The 17212-nt window shown below is 35.3% G+C and overlaps 2 protein-coding genes across 2 annotated transcripts in view; both read right to left on the bottom strand.

Moving 5' to 3' along the window:
• si:dkey-10o6.2 (uncharacterized protein LOC100124608 homolog) overlaps positions 1 to 6911 on the bottom strand; it is a 7825-nt gene extending 914 nt beyond the window's left edge. Inside the window, exons 1-7 of the mRNA XM_056479012.1 lie at positions 5866 to 6911; positions 5273 to 5490; positions 5061 to 5185; positions 4904 to 4970; positions 3329 to 3482; positions 3095 to 3240; positions 2891 to 3001 (exon numbers count right to left, since the gene is read on the bottom strand). Coding sequence (XP_056334987.1) covers positions 2891 to 3001; positions 3095 to 3240; positions 3329 to 3482; positions 4904 to 4970; positions 5061 to 5185; positions 5273 to 5425 — 756 coding nt within the window. The 5' untranslated portion in view covers positions 5426 to 5490; positions 5866 to 6911. The remainder of the gene's footprint in view (positions 1 to 2890; positions 3002 to 3094; positions 3241 to 3328; positions 3483 to 4903; positions 4971 to 5060; positions 5186 to 5272; positions 5491 to 5865) is intronic.
• Positions 6912 to 7101: 190 nt separating this feature from the next.
• nat10 (N-acetyltransferase 10) overlaps positions 7102 to 17212 on the bottom strand; it is a 30064-nt gene continuing 19953 nt past the window's right edge. The window contains exons 23-29 of the mRNA XM_056479006.1: positions 15637 to 15747; positions 15377 to 15549; positions 14064 to 14183; positions 13771 to 13869; positions 10706 to 10779; positions 7424 to 7504; positions 7102 to 7312 (exon numbers count right to left, since the gene is read on the bottom strand). Coding sequence (XP_056334981.1) covers positions 7207 to 7312; positions 7424 to 7504; positions 10706 to 10779; positions 13771 to 13869; positions 14064 to 14183; positions 15377 to 15549; positions 15637 to 15747 — 764 coding nt within the window. The 3' untranslated portion in view covers positions 7102 to 7206. The remainder of the gene's footprint in view (positions 7313 to 7423; positions 7505 to 10705; positions 10780 to 13770; positions 13870 to 14063; positions 14184 to 15376; positions 15550 to 15636; positions 15748 to 17212) is intronic.

Genomic DNA, 17212 nt, shown 5'->3' with positions numbered 1-17212 from the left:
AGCCTCAAGTCTTTTTGAATTTGATTCCACAAGCTTGGCACACCTGTTTTGGGGATTTCCTCTTTGCAGTACCTCTGAAGCTCTATCAGGTTGGATGGGAAGCGACGGTGTACAGCCATTATCAGATATCTCCAGATATGTTTAATAGGATTTAGATATGGGCTCTGGCTGGGCCACTCAAGGAAATTCACCAGGTTGTTGTGAAGCCACTACATTGATATTTTGGCGGTGTGCTTTGGGCCATTGTCCTGCTGGACGATGAACCGTCACCCCAGTCTGAGGTCAAGAGCATTTCCCTCTATCCTGACTAGTCTTCCAGTCCCTGCAGCATGATGGATAGCATTAGCCTGGTGAGGAGGTGCCTGGTTTTCTCCAAATGTGATGTCTGGCATTCACTCCAAAGAGTTCAATTTTAGTCTCATCAAATGAGAGAATTTTGTTTCTTATGGTCTGAGAGTCCTTCAGATGCCTTTTGGCAAATTCCAGGTGGGGAGTGGCTTCCGTCAGGCCACTCTACCATACAGGCCTGATTGGTGGATTGCTGCACAGATGGTTGTCCTTCTGTAAGGTTTTCCTCTCTCCACAGAAGAACGCTGGAGCTCAGACAGAGTGACCATTGGGTTATTGATCACCTCCCTGACTAAGGCCCTTCTTCCCTGGTCACTCAGCTTAGCTGGCCGGCCAGCTCTAGGAGGAGTCCTGGTGGTTCCAAACATCTTCCACTTACGGATGATGGAGGCCACTGTGCTCAATGGAACTTTCTGAGCATCAGAAATTTTTCTGTAACCTTCCCCAGCCTTGTGCCTCGAGACAATCCTGACTTTGTGCTTTGACATGCACTGTCAACCCTGGGACATATATATAGACAGGTGTATGCCTTTTCAAATCATGTCCAGTCAACTGAATTTACCACAGGTGAACTCCAATTAAGCTGCTGAAACATCTTAAGAATGATCAGTGGAAACAAAATGTACCTAAGCTTAATTTAACTTACTTCACGGCAAAGGCTGTGAATACTTATGTACATGTGATTTTTAAGGCATGTAGAATTTTGAGGAAATAAATTAATTTAATCCATTTTGGAATAAGGCTGTAACATAAAAAATGTGGAAAAAGTGAAGCGATATGAATACTTTCCCGATGTACTGTAAGTGTCAATTAAGTTATCAAATATGGTTCTTCACATGATAAAGTTTTAAACAGGCATTAAAGGGATAGTTCACACAAAATGTAATTCTGTCATCATTTACTCACCCACAAGTGGTTTCAACCAGTTTGAGCTTTTTGTTGTTTTTGTTCTGTTATAACACAATAGAAGATGATATGAATAGTTCAGATGCAAAAACCATCTAGAAATTGAAAGTGCCATCTAGAATTTTCTTCTACAATGAGCATTTCTCTCTGCCTCTGATGCTTACGTTCAGTTATTTCATTGTAAAATTTATGAAAATAACCTATTCTTAGCCATAAAAGTGAAATTACTGAATCAAAACATATGGACCTGAGAAAAATGCTCATATAGAAGAAATTATCAGATGGCACTAAGAGGTTTTTGCGTCTGAACTCTGTAACCTATGACCATTGACATCCGCTGACAGGAGGAAAAACACTATAGAAGGTAATGGTTACAGCTTTCTAGCTATCCTCAAAATATCTTCTTTTGTGTTTAACAGTGGGGAAAAAACTGAAACTGGACTAGTCAAGTGTAAGAATATGATGGCAGAGATTAATTTTTTGGGTGAATTATTCCTATAAATACAGACATAATATGGAAGCCTGTTTCCAGTTTTGCATTTACACATTTTATTTTGCTCGCACACATTGTTATTCCTTAGGTGAACAATTCAACTGTGCAAGTTAATACACTGAGGGAAAAAGTGTTTTGGTAGTCTTCTGTTGATGTTAGTTTGATGTCTTCAGCCACAATATTCTTAACTACACCCCTCTTAATTTGCTACTAGGGAATGATGCGCAAAATGAAAGCACAACATGTCAACCTACTAAAAATTTCACACAGACTTTTTATGTAACTGCTACTTTCTCAAACAGTGTCTTAAGCTAGTTCAATTTCATAAAAAAACTTGCATTTTAACTCAGAAATGTTTTGATGTTTGAAGTACTGCAATATACTCTACAAATGTTGGGAAAGCTGCATATTTAAATGGTGTTACATCAGCTTTTCTTTTAATAACAATGCTTGACTGTTTGGAAATTGAGGATTTTAATAGTTAAGAGGATAGTTCACCCAAAAATGAAAAAAAAAAAATCTGTATAAATATATATATAACAGAAATTCTTATGGGTGAATGATCTCTTTAAAATTTAACAAGCTATTTTTGCCTGCTCTGTCTTGATTCAAGTTTTCAGAAGCTCAACAGTCATGATCATTGTTGTGCGATTCTCCTTTTCATGATGGCTCCTACATTTTCAACAGATGTGTTGAAAATATGATATTTAATTTGTTTGATAATTAGCTGATGGTTTTTAGCTCAGAATGGTGAGAAATTATGCAGGTTTACTTGGAAAAATACGGAGATGCTCGATCCTTGTACACCCAAACACATACCCTCCTATAATCACCAGTTCACCTTATTGTTTATTGTGAACCACTTTTAAAACTTGTTTAGTTTATATATATTATAACCATTTCTTGTTTATGCCTCTATGATTTTGTTGGCTGCAACACACTCCATGGAGTTGGGACAATTGGTTTAGGGTTACAAAATACAAGTTTGTCATGGAAAACACTGGATTTCTTTGTATTTTACTTCTCAATTAATTAAAAGTTAAAAAGAATTAACAAATGTTTTTTTTCAATTGGGTTTGTATTTGCCAAACCCATTGTACAAGCACTGTTAAATTAAATGTAACATCAGTAAAAGAAACTTACGGCAGACACATAGATGTCGCTGGTCCATCTTTGCATCATGTCTGCAATGTTAACCAGAACCGTTCCAGAAATACTTGGAGCAGAAATATAATCACCAGCCCGGCTTAAAACCTGGAGAATATGCAGAGACACACATATATGCTCTCTAAATGATAAAGATCCACAATAATGAATAGAGGAATGTTGTCCTGTATTGGTGCTCACCTGCAGTCCACCTTCATGGCTTTGAAAGACCAGAGTGATGCTGCCATAATCGGAGTGTTCACCGCATCGCAGCTGATTTTCCTTCACACTTGTGCTCTTGACAGGAGGGTAGAACAGAGACCGTAGTGTGGTTCTATTCACATCACCTTAAACAATTACACTTTAAAATCCACATTACAAAGCTCTTGCAGGACCTCAACTTGAGGATGCAGAAGTGCGTATGATTTTACTTACTTCCAATTAGCTTGTGAGCATCAAGGAAGACTTCAGAATCCAGACCCAAACCAAGAGCCATCAGTCGCAGCACTCGAAGAGAAAGTTCCTTACAGCGCAGGAAAAATGAAACCTGAACATCTCGGAAATCAGCAACTCCTTCTGAAGGCCAATTCTGAGCACATTGAGAATCATGTAATGTTTCAAATCCCAAATTACTTGTTGATTCCATTACAATTTATGGTCAGACTTTGAAAATTAACAAAACTTTTTGGAGTGGATTAACAGATTCACAAATTGTTCACCTTAAGAATCTGCACTAGCAAGACAAACTTTGTAAATGCTGACTTTGAATGGCTTTAAATAGTGTGTGCATTATCATGCAAGTCACTTATATTGGTATTTTTTCTCAAGCACATCATTTCAATTCCAAAGCTTAATATAGTTCATCTTGCCTTTATTCATTAATGCTTAATGTATAATTGTTAACAAGGCCTGGCAGTGGAAAAGTTCATTGTATTCAGATGTCAACATGTATTTAGCAGTTTGCGTACAAGTAAAATGTTCCAAAAACATTTAATGTATTAAAAAAATATTGAAGTGCAAAGAGGAGGACATATTAGAAACTGTTAAAGTATGGCATAAACGATAGACAAGAAATGTCTCCAGAAATGGGTTGAGAATTGAAAATGAAGAATTAGGTCTGAATTAAATCATTAGGAACCCTCCGTGAAGTCTGCCGCTTGCATTAGGGTCTGTAAAGGGTCTTTAAACATGACCCCCACTCATAATGCATATAATAAAAGTCATAAACTGTCTTAAAATTTATGAAAATGGCTGTTTAAAAAAAATTTAAGTAGGGGGTATCATAGGCACCATTTTCTGTTGCACCATGTTTGAAGAATTTACCTTGCAGGATCTTGTTCTGGGTTTTGAGGGATCATTTGAGTCACAAAATCTCTAAACCTGATTGGTCTTTCCTTATCATTGTTAGTATCGTCTTAAACCATTATTCATATTGTGCTTTGACAGACTTGGTGCTGGTACCTCCAAACTCACTCTGGTATCTGTCCATACATCTGATTTATGGCACTACTACTGCATTTGATTGTTACGAATGGGGGTCAAGTTTAAGCATTCTTTAAAACCTGGCACTTAGTAGCCTACTTTTTACAGTTCTGATGGGGGGGGGGGGGGGGTATTTACCCAAACTACACTCTAGTATTTTTATTTATTTATTTATTTTTTTTTTTTCAAATGAACTGCTGCCCAGGCATTTTCTTGAGCAATACTTGCCTAAATACTGCCTTTATTAGTTTCTATAATCTTGTGTACATGCAATACTTTTTGACTTCTCAGTATTACATTGTTTTGGAGAGTATTTTAAAAACAATCATGTACATTCAATATGCCATTTTTCACAATCAAATATCGTCATAAAATTTGATTGCTATTGATAGTATATAGTATTTTTCTCCATGATCTTGTCCCCTTAAGGGCTTCTCACCACTTGAAAACAAAAGACAACCCACAACAATATGCTATGATTAAACTAGGAGACGCACTGAAAGAAACTGAAGAAGAAATTGTATTTACAATTTCTGCACTCAAGGTCGATGTATTGAACGCCTCCTTCAAATCACCGGGACGCCGAGGGTTCAAACTGTTAAATGACAAGAGACACAGTAGTTAGATGCATCTTCGTCATTAGTGAGGTTAGAAGCAGCTGATCATCACCCGAGAATCGACGTGCCTTTCCGTTTCTACCGAAACCCAGCCGTGATTCTCGTTACATGGGAAACTGCCCCTGCTGAAAGACTTTTTCACGTGTTCTGGCAAACTGAAGAACTTCTTTGAAACACCCATGACATTGTCTACCTGAAACAGTAGACAGAAAAAAGGTAATAGCTACAAACAACTTCAGAACTTCTCATAAATATCATGTCAAAAGAAATCCTCACAAACCTCTTCCTGACTTATTCCTGTGTTTTTCAGATAAACAAACCCCACATCAGTGAAGGCCCTTTTCACTTCTTTACTCAAATGATCCAACTTATCAGCCGACACATTCGTCTCTCCCAGTTCGTACACGTTGAAATCCACGATCGGAATCTCCATTTTTACTCGAGAAAACACACCACCAAAGTTCTTTGCTTCTTGCAGCACAGCTCGTTATCGAAGCGCTGTTGTGCAATGCAGTCATTAGACATCCTCAAATCACCAAACACAGCACAAAGATCACTGGCTTTCAGCCTGTTCAACACATTTTCCTATAGACTTCGCAACATTTTTGCAGCAGACTGTGTTAATTTTATATTATGAATTGCACAAGGCTTTACTATACCATTTCAAATAGGCTAAATGTTTTCTGAAAGCAACATAGAACGTGCATTGGTATTGAATCATGCATGGTGTGCTGGATCGCCTTTATTTAATCACCCTAATTAAATAAAGATAAACCAGAATCCTCCCTTCGCTATATTTCTAAGCTAGAGTTTAGTTAAAGGATCGTCTTTATAATGTATTTTGCTAGAGAATAAATTAGATTCATACTTTACCACACAGGGTAACTCTTGATGGGTGCTGAAAAATGAAGTCAATGTCCACTCCAGTTGAAGAAAAGTAATAAAATACACTTTTATTAATAAAATAAAATCCAGTGAAAAGGTAGAATAAACAAAAGACAAATGACAGAAACAAAATCCTTACTTTATCCTCCGTGGAGGATAAAGGGCAACCAACCTCAATATACAGAAGCCGGAAAGCGCAAAGCTGGTCAGTTTGGTTCAGCTTTTATACTTCCAAAATCAGGTCATGCACATAACTACACCTCATATATCAGTGAGGACTTGACATACTGCATATAATCACCCGTACATCATCTGGGTTTTACCTAATATATCAAAACACTAATTATAAATCACTAAAGGACCAACCAATATAATGTGGTCTGACCACTCAGTCAAGAATTCTACTATTCAGCAAAACTTATAGGTCATGTCTTATGTGAATAAATTTATAGCTGTTCCATAGGCACATCTTAGAACATAAATCAACATACAAACACTCCCATACACATTGTCTAGATACTTTAAGGCATTAAGCATTCCACAAGGTATTAGCAATGAGAGGAACCCCTAATTTACGATGACTATGAGACCACTCGTCTTAGCGAGCAGAGTCTCAGGTCTTCAGGGTCAGCTGCGCGAACTGTGTGCACTCCAAGTGTAGGAAGTCAGGAGAGGGTCAGAACAGATGAGGGTCCAAGGGAGGGAGCATCTCACTTCCTCTCCGTTACTGTGTCCTGCGCGCCCTCTTCTGGTCACGTCGTGCTCTTCTCTCGCTCTTGACTTTCAGATAAAGTTGAACTCTGAAGTATTGGAATGTCAGAATACAGGAGAGGTTTGCGTTGGTATTTTCGTTGTCTCACGTTAATAATGGCACCATTCGTTCCATGGGCACCATTCACTACAATGGCAATCTTGACAGTGTTTGCATTATTGTTCATGAGAGAAAATGTTACGCATGACTAATCTGAGCCATTTTCTCTAAATTATATCTAAATTAAATATTTAAACTCACTGGGTTCCGCAATCAATATATTTGTTAGTCTAGTGTATTCATCAGAATTATTTGACAGATAGCAAAGTATATTTATACAATTCAGTGTTCTGCTCCTGAGAATAATTTTCACGGAAAAAAAACAGAAAATCTGAAAAATGGGATTATAAAAGAAAAACTGAAAATACCTGAGATATAATAAATACAATAAAACAAACTGGTCTCCAAAAATCTTTATCCGAACATCTTAAGCTTTTATTTGGATTCAGTCTTGAATTAAACTAAAAAAAAACAATAAAAAACACAGTCACTTTCAAAATTTCTTTTTAAAGTACATGTTATGTTTTCTTTCCAAATTTGCCCCTTTTGTCCTTTATTTTCTTCATCTTCTTGCCTTCGCGCTGTTCTTTCTGGTTCGTGCCTTCAAGTTTCCTTTTCTTGTCACTAAGAAGGAAAAAACAGAAAGATGAGTTTATAGTTTATAGCATAAGTTCATGATCCCAAATAAAACAGACAAAAGTCCCCCCAATCTGAGCACCATTTATCACTGCTTACCCTTTTATGCTAACAATAGCTGAATGTCCTGCTTTCTTCAACACTTGATCCCATTCCTCATCATCACCTCGAATCATGTACCTTCATTAATAAATAAATAAAATAAAATCAGCACCACCCATCCTTATTATATTAATATATACAAGACTTCAATGACCAATCTTAGCTAAAAGGTCACTGAACCCAAAATGAGCACTTAAGATAAGCTGGTTGAGTGCAATAGGTAAGTTTAATAAGCAATGGCTTAAGTGTCATTCAAATAGTGCTTGAAAGTAGTGGTGTGTCTTCTACATGAGCACAGAAAACATACAAATTAAAATTGAAACTAAAAGGGAAAGAAACTAATTAAGCAAAGGTTTGTTTTGACTGTCATTTTGCCTTTTTTTAGAAATACAAGGCATTTAGTTCAGTTGGCCATGGATGCTATTGTTATAAGCTAAATGCACCTAATCTGCTTCATGCAACAGGAGTGAGCTCTTATACCAGGACAGTAACAAGTCCATGTCAGAGGATCTGGGCCTTTATTTATCAAACTTCTCAATGTGCCATTTTAGTCTTAAATTTGTAAACTTCTAGTCTTCAAATGTATTATTTATTTATTTATTTAGTTTTTAATGCCATATCAGCACCATTGGCTATATTCATGGCAAAAACATCTACTGAACATACAATATATAATTATATAATCATATCAGTTTCTTAACAAACATACATTGTAAAAAAAACAATAAAAAACATATACGTAGCAACAACACTGAAAACAGTCATATACAATCTTTTAGTTTGATTAAAGATAAATATTCTAAAATTGCAGAAGAAAACACCTTTTCAAACAATTCACTTAAAATATTTCCCGAATGAAAACACTTCAAAGGTATAATGGAAACTATTTGTAAACAAATGTATATTGCTCGGGATCTGTAGAGCTGCGCATCGTTGGATTTGCTCTTCAGTGTTTGGACTCTCAGTAGTGATTATTAAACCACACTGAACTGAGCTAAACTGAACTGAACTTAAACGTTAAAAACTGAACTACACTGTTCCAATTTACTATGAGCTTTTATGTGAAGCTGCTTTGACACACTCTACATTGTATAAGCACTATACAAATAAAGGTGAATTGAATTGAAAAAAAGTATATATAATAATGAAATGAGAACATTTAATTTCAAGTATATTTATTTTTAAACACTCATTTCAACGTGTTTAAGTTTATTTTGTTTGCAGATGATACGTATCTTTTGTTCTAAGGATAATTTACCAAAACTTATGGAGTTGATCAAAACAGAAATTAATCAATTGAAATTGTGGTTTGACGTAAACAAATTGTCATTAAATACAAGTAAAACAAAGGTTGTGCTATTTGGGAAATTAAAAAGTAGTTATAATACAGATTTTAAAAATGATAATGAAGTTATAGAAAGAGTATATGCAATTAAGTATCTTAGTGTTGTATTTAATCATAAAAATAGTTGGAAACCGCAAATAAATAATGTGATATCAAAATTAGTCAAAACTGTAGCAATAGTGTATAAAGCTAGATTTATCCTGGATAATAAATCAATGTATATATTATATAACACGCTAATGTTGCCATATATGAGATATTGTGTTGAAATTTTGGGGAATACATATAAATCTAATTTACAATCCTTATGTACAATGCAGAAAAAAGAAATATGACTGATAGAAAATGTGGGGTATTTGGAGCAAACAAATCCTTTATTTTTTAAATTGAAGACACTTAAGTTCAATGACTTGGCTAAACTTAAAACAGCACAATTAATGTTTAAAGCTAGGAATAAATAACTTCTGAAATGCATACAAAAGAAAGACGAGGGGGATATAATCTGAAAACAACACAATTTTGGCAGGTTGAAAACAATGACAACTTTAAAAAAGGTTGTGCATGTCTGTCTGTAGTGTGAAATTATGGAACAGTTTGGAACATTTAAAACAATGTCAGGATATTAATCCATTTAAAAAGTTGTATAAATATATATTATCAAAGGAATATAATGATGAATAGAGGTGATTGAAAAAGGATAAAATGAGATGAAATTTCAATTAACGGCTATTTGCAGTATTATGAATTTTTTTGGGTCCATGTTATAAAATGTAAATGTGCAAATGGAATCGAATATATAATATGTCAAAGATGCCAGTAATGGAGAGGGAAAATAACAAGCTTGTGCTTCATCCCGCTCCATTTTCAACCATGTTGAAATGTATTTTTTGTTAAAGATATTTTATGTATGATATTTCTGTTCTGAATCAAATGAATAATGAATAAATCAAAAACAAATCAAAATCAAAAATACTACAATGTGGGACACAAATAATTCATTTGTATATCGCTTTTCACAATAATTATTGTTCCAAAGCAGCTTTCCAAAATCTGAAAAAATTAAGTTGCGTGTAGGGTGGAAAGTACATGCATGTAAATTAATTCATCTGCATGCTTATACAATATGTTACGTATCAGGACGTATTTGTTTCTGTTGTTTTTTTTTTTCTTTCTTTCTTTCTCTGCAACACCCTAGTAGGAGCTAATGACCATCACCTGCTGCCACTTATGAACCACTCCGTGATTGGAGGACGAGAAAAGCAATGGGCATTTAAACAGCAGTTCTCCACTAGAACAGTGTGTTTGTGTGTGTGTGTGGAGGCTTTGTTTTTGTGAGGCTTTATAAATATATATATTTAGTTTGATTCTTTAAGTATTTGCCTCGAACTCTTTTTGATTATAAGTTAATTTTTGTTTTCAATACTACTTTGTTATCCACTCTTTATTCTGTTAATTTGGGATTGGGTTAGTAGGGAGGGGGTGCCATTTTTCTTTTTGTAACCATTTTCTCCTGTTTAAGTTAGTAAGGGAGTGAGAGTATTTTTGATGTATTTTTCTTTTTTTTTCTTTGATAGATTATTCAGTTCTTCCCTTTCTCTCAGTTAGAGAACGTTTGTTTGTTGTTTTGGCTTGAACCCCCTCTTGAAGCCTTTCTTTTGGAACCCTCCCTTAATCCTTTAATAAATATTGTTAATCTTTATTCCAGTTGCATTTTCTTTATTTAGTCCTTTAAGAAGTTGCTCATGTGACCTCATTGCTGACACACACACAAAACTCCACTGATATTCTGTTGCGTTCCTGTGTCCCCCTAGACAGAGTTGAGGGGAACGTAACAAATATAATGTAACATTTTCAATGAGATTATCTGATCAATCCATTTATTAAGAACTTAACTTGTGTCTTGTGTAAATAAATACTTTTATGCAAATACTCACTCTGACAGATTCATATCCTTAATCTTCTCAATGTCCTTCTTGTGTTTCTCTTCAAACTCTTTGGCTGCATCATTCTAATGAACAAAACATTTGAATAATATACATTGTTAGAAAAAGGTTTATAAAATATTAAACTAATTTATTCTTTCTTAAAATGTAGAAAATGTAGCATTATTACTGTGTAACAACAGTACACAAAACTGATAGTTTGCAGAAACTAAACATCACACCGCCTGTTTTGCTTTCAATATACTGCAATTAAAGATGTCTTCTATTACAAATTCAAATTCAAATTTTCTCATAGAATAAAAAGTAATATTTATTCAAATTTGTATATAGCTTAACATTATAATAATAATACTAGCGCATTAATATTAAAGGCTACAATTGACAACAGCTCAAATGCTATCAATTACTATTTATTTTCCAATTCAATAATAAACACTAATACAAAACAACATTTGTATACTAAATAACTATGCAAATGTCATATTTTATAAATATATAGGTGTATACAACGTAAATGGGCACAGAAATGCTCTTCTCTGAGTTATTTTCTCCAGTTAACTAATGAGCTGTGGAGAATGAATGACTTTTGTATTCGAAAATCTGTATCTCAAAAACCACTGTGTGGAGGGACTGATAAATAAAATTTAAAGTTTTACAGTAAGTTCTGCACATGCAGTGACTAACACATGAACACGTGTTAATGTCAGCTCTGAACAGAACAGTCAAAGAGTCAAAATTTGTATCGTTACAATAACACTTTGTCAGAGGGAAATGGTGGATACATGGAGTACAAATGTGTAAAACTGATTGTGTGTTCTGTTACATGACTAAATATTATTTTACTTTTGCTTATGAAAATAACAATAATACATTTATTATGATATTGTTCATCTTAGTAAATACTAGGGTTGCAACTAACGATTACTTTAATAATCGATTAATCTGTCGATTAGTTTTTTTTAAAGCATTAATTTCCAACCCTTTATTCAAAAACAGAACTAAAATCTTTAGAAAGAGCACAAACATGTTGACCTTGAACATCCCTGAGCTGTTATAATAATAATAATAATAACAATAATAATAATAATGATAATAAAATAAAAAAAATAAAAAATTTGTTTTGTCCTGGTTTCAATCCAAATATTAAAAAAAAAAATCTTAAATCAAGATCCATACTAGACAGATGAAATAGCATAAGAAATGATATCTTGTTTTCTAAAAAAAAAAAAAAAAAAAAAAAACACCTCAAAATTAGCAAAATTATTTGGGCAAAATTACCCAATGGGGTAAGAAAAATGATCTCAAATAGAAGTTAAGCATCACTTAATTTTCTCATGCCATTTTTCTTGCCTGTTCTTGATTGAAGATTTTTGAGATATTTGCTCATCATGTCATCAACTGTCTGATATTCCAATTCACAAAAACATGTGAGTGAGTGTTTTTGTTGTTTAAAAGATGTATAAATGATCGTGATCTATAATGTGAGATGGGCATCGCCATGTTTACTTGCGGCCATGTGCATGCCTCATTCATAAAAGCAAAACACACAGGATAGAGCACGTAAATTCACCAGTTACTCCCCCAAATGCATGCAAGCAAGTGCCTGGCCAGCTGAGAGAAGAATAGATTGAACTTTATTGTTAATTTCACTACGTGTATCTGATATGAATAATACACGTTGGAAAATTATATTTGAATGAATTGTTAGACCTCCATAGACTTTCTTGTGTGTTTTACAAACTCCAAATGTATTGTTTTACTAGTACCTGCGGGTATTTACATGTCTAAAACATAAAATAAGCATTACGCAGTTAAAACACTGCATAATTGTAATAATTGACACGTCCTTCTCTGGCCTAGCGCCAGCCAACACACCAAACCTCAGTTTGAATTTTTCACGTCATGCTTGTCAAGCTGGAAAACGAGTAAACACCAGCACCAGGGACATTACGTTGATCACTTCAAAACGGAACAAAAGCAGGATTCTGTAGTGATTTACCCTGCTGTTGCTCCCTTCCTCGCCATGCATCTTTCCTCTAACGTTACCTCCGAACCCGCCTCATAGACAAGAGAGAGAGTGCGCAAGAGAGTCGAGTGCGTTCACTCTGTTCCGCTCTCAACTAATGTTTTTTTAATAATCAAACGTCTCCGATTATGATATCCATTGCCAACGCTTTTACTAATAGTTTCTAATCGATTTAATAGTTTGTCGCAGCCCCGGTAAATACATTACCCAACATAAATTAATGAGCCATCATTTTAAAGCATGGGTCTCAAACTCACAAGCTGCGTCCCAAATCGCATACTTGTGCACTATTCTACGCCATCTTGTAGTATACATAGTGTAAGAAGCGCGTTCACACTGAAAGCTCTAAAAATAATAAGTTCACTTTAATTACCTGGATGATGCACTCATTCAGCCGGTAAAATGAAGTGTGGCATGATGGACACTTCACGCACTCAACGATCGCCGCTTTGCTCACGGTGCGGAAGGGGCGGAGCACATGTTGGATAACTTTATTTATTTTGCATGGTGAAAGCAAAATTTTCCTACGAGAGTGACTACAGCGCCTCCCGATGGTGAATGCGGTTATACTCATGGCAGGTATTATTTGATAGTTTGGTGATTTATTTCACTGACTTGGCAAACATCATCAGGGAAACAGTTTGAATTTCCGCTTAGTTAAAAAACATTAGTGCTCCATTTGGGACAACACTACCTACATGTACTGAGTACTATAAGTGTGTAAGTTCATAAGTACATAGTGCATAGTGTATAGTGTGCCATTTGAGACGCAGCTAAACACTGCTCCAACCCCAATTAAATACAGCTGACCCAACTAATCAAGGTGTTCAAGACTACAAGTGACTATAAAGCAGGTGCGATTTGGAGGTGGTTGGAGCTAAAATCTGTCTATATTGAAGGTGCCAGTGTAGTGTGGATGCCAGGTGTATTCAAACCTAAACATATAGTCATTGAAGCGAAGGAATGCGTAATCAGCAACTAAAAACCTGTCAAAACATGGACAAAAATCACAAAACAACAATGGAAATACCAGATCTTCATTCAGTGTCTGCACTGTTGGTTCCAGGCTAATGTCTTTAGTGGCCACCATCTCTGCTTCAACAGCCCTCTCCTGAAGAGTGTTGAAGAACTGCAGAGGAGATGACAAAACAAACAATAACTAAACACTCCAGCAACAATATAGACTTAGATCCATACAGTGCATTCTCACTCCCTCCGGTGTTAGTGCTCTGATAAGAGGCTTCGGTGCTAATCCATTAAGGCTGCTTTAATCAGTGTGTGTGTGTTTGAGAGAGCTGTAAAGAGGGCCGGTGTGGATCTCACCTGCACCACTTTACGGATGATACGGTTGAACAGGCCCATAAGCTGAGAACTGGGCAGACCGATCTCCTTCTCCAGCTCATCTACACTCTTGTGCTGAAGGCCAATTCCCAGAAGTAGAGCCTGAGGACAGACAGAATGCATTATGTTTTTTTCTACATGTGCCCGAATAACCAACAGACATGGATATTCAAATCTCAAACCTGCCAAAATAATGCAGATTGTTTGCATGACAGTTCTTATAATTAAAAACTAAAACATCTATTTAATATTGTTTTACATGAAATATTGCTTAATAAAAACATAGGTTGGTTTTAATTTGATATTTTTAATCTGTCAAGAGAATAGTTCATTTCATCAATTTTTATTTACTTTAAAGTCAAAAGAACTTGAACTAAAATTAAAATATAAAGACAAACAATTACTACTATACAATGCTGGTTAAAAATAAATAAATAAATAAAAGTAAAAACTGTTTAGACAATTTTAATACAATAATAAATAAATCAATCAAATTACAACCTACTTTATGAATTTATTAAATAACTTAATGAAGTTTAAATAAAATTATAATAACAATTACATAAAACTGGAGACGAGGAAAAAAATATAAGAAAAATCAAGCAAACCACCCAAATAAAAAAAAACCTAATAAAAACTTTTAAAATAAATAAATAAATAAAAATAAATAATATGGCGACTCAGTGGCGCAGTAGCTAGTGCTGTCGCCTCACAGCAAGAAGGTCGCTGGTTCGAGCCTCGGCTTGGTCAGTTGGCGTTTCTCTGTGGAGTTTGCACGTTCTCCCTTCGTTCGCGTGGATTTCCTATGGGTGCTCCAGCTTCCCCCACAGCCCAAAGACTTGTGGTACAGGTGAATTGGGTAGGCTAAATTGTCCGTAGTGTATGAGTATGAGTGAAAGAGTGTGTATGGATGTTTCCCAGAGATGGGTTGCAGCTGAAAAGGCATCCGCTGCGTAAAACATGTGCTGGATAAGTTGGTGGTTCACTGCGCTGTGGCGACCCCAGATTAATAAAGAGACTAAGCCGAAAAGAAATTGAATGAATGAATGAAAATAAATAAAAATAAATAACAATAATAATTTTAAAAAATAATTAAAACTATAGAAACTACATTAGTTACTCCATGATGCCAATGTAGTAATATTAACACCTTATTGATATTTATTAATTATTTATAATATTATTTTACAAAAGCAAGATTCAAAATGTTTAAACCCTAAAATCACATATGCTTATGAACATTTGCTCTAATAGATCCTACACTTGAACTTAAAAGTTACATACAACTGACTTACACTCTGGGCCACAGAGAGTGAGGTGTCACCGAATTGTTTGAGGAAGTGCATGCGTGCAATAACAGGAATCATGTCCATGATGAGGTGATAGTCCACCATGTTTCTGGAATACATCTCCAAACGCTTCAGGTCATATGGAGTGAAGGTGGCTGCGAGTTCGCCACTGGTGAGAACTGGAAAAACAAAGAAAGGTGAAGATCTATCTTTAACCAACAAACACAGACACATACAACATGTAGAAAGCAGATGTGGGTCTGTACCTGCCGTGCTGTCATCCTTAGCACTCTTGTTCTGTAGTATATTTAGAGCCAGAGTCGAGCTAAATTTGCTGAACTGGAAGGACAGCAGGGAGAGAAACCTCCGCCGGAAATCTGCCCAACACAAAACATGTTAATCTTATAAATCAGAAGTAAATAGGTAATAGTGGCAATTATATGTAATAGAGAGTGCAACAGTAAAGTAAAAATCTCCATTTTGGTTATTGTGACATTAATGTTTAAAAAAAGAACCGCAAATCTGCAGTAAGTTTTGAGGTTAAAAACTGATGTTTTTTTTTAATAAGTGTTGTATAATAAGCTGAATTTCCATTGAAAAATTACATTTCCCATGATGCTGTTGTTGTGAATTTCTCTAGTTTGGCTCACGGCACCAAACTGTTGTGAAATTCTAAGACGAGCCCAAAAAAACAGGGAGAAACTTTCGGTTGTCTTTAAAGCAGAATCCTTTAATAAGAAGAACTCAGCATGGCTTTGGCGTCATCGAAAGAAACTCTCTACTGTTCAGCAGGCACTAAGTTTTAATACATTTTACAGACATTGATTCATAGGGGTGGAGACAAACCAAAACAAAGCATGCAAATGAAGTGTTGTTGTCGGCAAGGTAAATTGCCTTTCATGCCCTGATCTCATCAGCATACAAGTACCCATTCACGATACATTTTAGCATTAAGACAGTGTGCAAATGATGTTCTGGAGACAGAAACCGTCCGACCGGTTGACCGGCTTGAGAAGACAACTGACAATTTGAAAATGCAAACTGACAATTTGCATTACTTTGGAGACAGTCAGGGCTCAGGAAACCAAGACATTTTAAGGTCTGTCACACCCTAAAAACAACTTTTTAGTTATATATAGATTACATAAATTTATATTTCCACACTGTACAGAAAAATCCAGCAACCACAGAGACAAAAATAAGTTAAATATATTCTACATTTTACAATAAACTTGAAATATATTATTTCAGGGTATATGCAGGAATACTAAAGGTAATTTTAATACCTTTTTAAGACTTCTCAGAATATTCTAAGACCTCATCACCACTTCAACTGTTTACTAAGTTAAAGGTTTGATACTGATTAGAACTTGTAGTTAAATAAATCAATGAAGCACAACTATGCAACAGAACTGAGATAAGCTCGGAAGAAACAAAGCTTGAAAGAATAAACAACACGGTTGTTTTCAGCGGCAGACTTCAGCCACTGTTTAAACTAGTCTTTCTCCAACCAGGAGTACGCAAACTTACATTTTCCCATTTTGCGGTCTGTTTTGCTATATGGTTTCGCTACACGTGGAGAGCGTCACATCAACTTCCAGCGTTTGTCGCAAAATACGTGACACGCCCCAGCCCGAACCAATCGCGTGGATCGAGCACACTATTGTTAATATTAGGAGGAAAATAAATATATTTATGCTTTTTTGGAGTCAAACACTTTGGACAACGCTGGAATAAAATTTGACCTCGTAAAACACGATTAAGACTTTTGAATAACTTTTGAGGGCCTTCATTTTCTCAAAATTGATTTAGCAACTTTTAATACTTTCTAAGACCCCGCGC

This window comes from Danio aesculapii, chromosome 18 (assembly GCF_903798145.1).
Source record: "Danio aesculapii chromosome 18, fDanAes4.1, whole genome shotgun sequence".
Classification (NCBI taxonomy): Eukaryota; Metazoa; Chordata; class Actinopteri; order Cypriniformes; family Danionidae; genus Danio; species Danio aesculapii.
This window is presented reverse-complemented; position numbering and strand designations above follow the sequence as displayed.